Source organism: Vulpes lagopus, chromosome 15 (assembly GCF_018345385.1).
Source record: "Vulpes lagopus strain Blue_001 chromosome 15, ASM1834538v1, whole genome shotgun sequence".
Taxonomy (NCBI): domain Eukaryota; kingdom Metazoa; phylum Chordata; class Mammalia; order Carnivora; family Canidae; genus Vulpes; species Vulpes lagopus.
Genome location: NC_054838.1, coordinates 22,748,342 through 22,751,955, shown reverse-complemented (window position 1 = coordinate 22,751,955; position 3,614 = coordinate 22,748,342). Strand labels below are relative to the sequence as shown.

Here is a 3,614-nt window from a genome sequence, read left to right as displayed (position 1 = left end):
AAGGCTCAGCAAACACTAATTGAACAAAAGGGTTTTATACATAATCCTGTTTATTATCCTCCCCTATGATCCTTACATAAAACAAGGGGATTGCTATTGCTCATTTGTAGAGGGGGAAGCAAGGGCTTGGGGATAAGGGATTTGTGCAAGGTCATGCAATTAGTATAAGTAAACAGGATTATACATAATCCTGTTTATTATCCTCCCCTATGATCCTTACATAAAACAAGGGGATTGCTATTGCTCATTTGTAGAGGGGGAAGCAAGGGCTTGGGGATAAGGGATTTGTGCAAGGTCATGCAATTAGTATAAGTAAAATAAGTATAAGTCAATTGATCCAAGAACTTCAGGCTCTAAAAATCTTCCATACCTCATGAGAAGAAATAAGTTTTTAATTTGGATATGCTGAGTGTGTGTTACTTATTTGGCATTTAGATAGGCAGAATATAGCCTAGTTATTTAGGATACTGGAATTGGAGAAATCTAGAACTCAAACTTAGCTGCCTATTTTTTTTTTTGGAAATTTTGGTAATATTTAATATCTTAATACAAATATCAGATATTTGCACAATACAATCTTTAAGCATGAGTTTGAACTGTCATCAAATCATGAACATGAAAAAAACAATAAAATTATGCAGTGATGATTTCTGTCATATTAATATTGAAATTTAGTGCTTTTTAGAAAAGCCTTTAGCTGCCTATTAACTATGATATCTTAGACATATTAAGTTTTTGGAATTTCTTTTCTTAGATTGAAAAGAGACCTAGTTTTTTTCAGAACTTACTTTGTTCAGTGATACCTACATCATGTTTTAAGTATTATCTCAATGCTTAAAAAAGCCCACATTACCTAGATCTTGTAAGAGAAAAGATTGCATAAAAACTGGGGCACTCCAATGTTTAATGGTTTGAAAAAAGAAAAAATGATCTAGAGGGAAAGATAAAAATGAGTGGAGGGAGAGCCACATGAACAGGGATTTTAACATGAATTTGGATAGAGAAGCAAAAGATACAGCTCCGTATTTTCTAAGCTGGAGGCAGGGCAGAGATTTGTGGATGTGGAAAGGAACTGAAGGATATTTTTTGGATTTAATAAAATCAGTTAGTTTTAGTCTTTCATCAAGGATATTCTTTTTTTAATTTATAAATTTATTTTTTATTGGTGTTCAATTTACCAACATATAGAATAACACCCAGTGCTCATCCCATAAGTGCCCCCCTCAGAAAGATATATTTCAGAGCAGTTCTCTCTAGTAGAGCTTTCTGTAAGTGATGGAAATATTTTATCTGAGTAGTCCAATATGGTAGTCATCACTAGTCATGGTGGCTGTTGAGCACTTAAAAAGTGTGACTGAGATATTGAATAATTTTAAACAAAATTTTGAACAAATTTAAACAGTCACATGGGGCTAGTGGTAACCATATCCAATAGAGTAGAGCTACAGAAAACAGATTTTGTGATTAATAGGGGCATTAGAAATTACAAGCTTTATTTTACTTATATAGACATGTGAAACCTAAGATTTCAGGACAGAAAATGGTTTTTTGTTATTGTGAGCTTAGCTTAATTATCATGTAGAATGATACCCAAATATATTCTAAAGAAATGAATTAATGTAAACATTTTCACTTCTTTTATCAGGGTATTCCTGATGTTACCATGAACACAGAAAACGTTACCTTTTCTCCATTCCTTTATGTAAGTTGTCTTGTGATATCAGTTCTAATGATGTTTAATGTTCTATCTACTCCATGATTTCAAAGTCCCTTGAGGATAATATGGATTATGCTTAATTATATCAAAGAAGACTACTAACTAATTTTAAGGTCTAGCAATGGGAACAAAAGCTAATTCTCCTAAGGAGATATATATAGAAGGTGAAGCAGCCCCGTGAAAACGGACAAGGAAAATTTCTACAAACTATGACAGCATTCAATATCACCACAACCCATCCAGCTTCCTTCCTGCTTGTAGGAATTCCAGGTTTGGAGCAATTGCATGTCTGGATCTCCATTCCATTCTGCTTTGCCTATACTCTGGCCCTGCTAGGCAACTGCACCCTTCTCTTCATTATTCAGGCTGATGCAGCCCTCCATGAGCCCATGTACTTCTTTCTGGCCATGTTGGCAGCCATTGACCTGGTCCTCTCTTCTACAACACTTCCCAAAATGCTGGCTATTTTTTGGTTCAGAGATCGGGAGATCAGCTTCTATGGCTGTCTGGTCCAGATGTTCTTTCTCCACTCCTTCTCTATCATGGAGTCAGCAGTGCTGCTGGCCATGGCCTTTGACCGCTATGTGGCCATCTGCAAGCCATTGCACTACACCACAGTCCTGACTAGGCCCCTGATCACCAAGATTGGTATGGCAGCTGTGGCTCGGGCTGTGACATTAATGACTCCACTCCCCTTTCTGCTCAGACGCTTCCACTACTGCCGAGGCACCATGATTGCCCACTGTTACTGTGAGCATATGGCTGTGGTGAGGCTGGCCTGTGGGGATACTCGCTTCAACAATATCTATGGCATTGCTGTGGCCATGTTTATAGTGGTGTTGGACCTGCTGTTTGTTATCTTGTCTTACATCTTCATCCTTCGGGCAGTTTTACAGCTTGCCTCTCAAGAGGCCCGCTACAAGGCCTTTGGGACATGTGTGTCTCACATAGGTGCCATCTTATCTACCTACACACCTGTGGTCATCTCCTCAGTCATGCATCGTGTGGCTCGCCAGGCTGCCCCTCATGTCCACATACTACTTGCTATTTTCTATCTTCTTTTTCCACCCATGATCAATCCCATCATCTATGGTGTCAAGACCAAGCAGATTCGTGATCATGTGCTCAATCTGTTCCAGAGAAAGAAAGTGTAGATGCATACTTTCTTCCTTACCTACTAGTTCAGTACTGAGTGGATGCTGGATTGGGATGAAGGGGAAACATCATAAGTAGGAAAACTGCAACCTCCATGTTTGGTAATTCTTTAGTATGGCAAGGAAAATGAGGTTTCATTCTTCACAGATCTGGTCAGATCAAACTTTAGCCTGTCTGATAGAGATTTGACCTTTCTATTCTCATAGACTCATCTCACAATGAAGGAAAGCAGAGAAGCTTCCAAAATGCTATTGCCATCTAGGTGAAATATAATAGGAATATTGACTGAGACTGGCACAAGAAGTTGAGGTTTTGTTGAACTCTTCGTGTAGACTATGAATGAGGAATTGAACCACAAATTTTGTGACCTAATGGCCACTTCTGTACTAAAGCTGCTTCCATTTCTTCTCTAACTGACATCCAGATCTCTGCCATTCTATTAGCCTACCACCACCTAATGTTATTGGCTCTACATTTGGATAGCTCCACTTCTAAAAAAAAAAAGATGAGATAGATAGATAGATAGAGAGAGAGAGAGAGAGAGAGAGAGAGAAAATGAGAGAAGGGAGAAGAAGGGATGGGGGAGGGGTAGAGGGAGAGAGAGTCCTAAGCAGACTCAGCACAGAGCCCAATGCTGGGCTGTATCCTACAACCCCAAGACCCCAAGACCATGACCTGAACTGAAACCAAGAGTTGGATGCTTAACCAATTGTGCCACCCAGGAGCCCCTGGAGAGCTCTAC

The 3,614-nt window shown here is 39.1% G+C and overlaps 1 protein-coding gene across 1 annotated transcript; it reads left to right on the top strand.

Moving 5' to 3' along the window:
- The first annotated feature begins 1,926 nt into the window (after nucleotides 1-1,926).
- LOC121476623 (olfactory receptor 52K1) lies at nucleotides 1,927-2,878 on the top strand. Its single transcript, XM_041730741.1, has one exon. The coding sequence runs from the start codon at nucleotides 1,927-1,929 to the stop codon at nucleotides 2,869-2,871; it is 945 nt and encodes a 314-aa protein (XP_041586675.1). The 3' UTR covers nucleotides 2,872-2,878.
- Nucleotides 2,879-3,614: the final 736 nt, after the last annotated feature.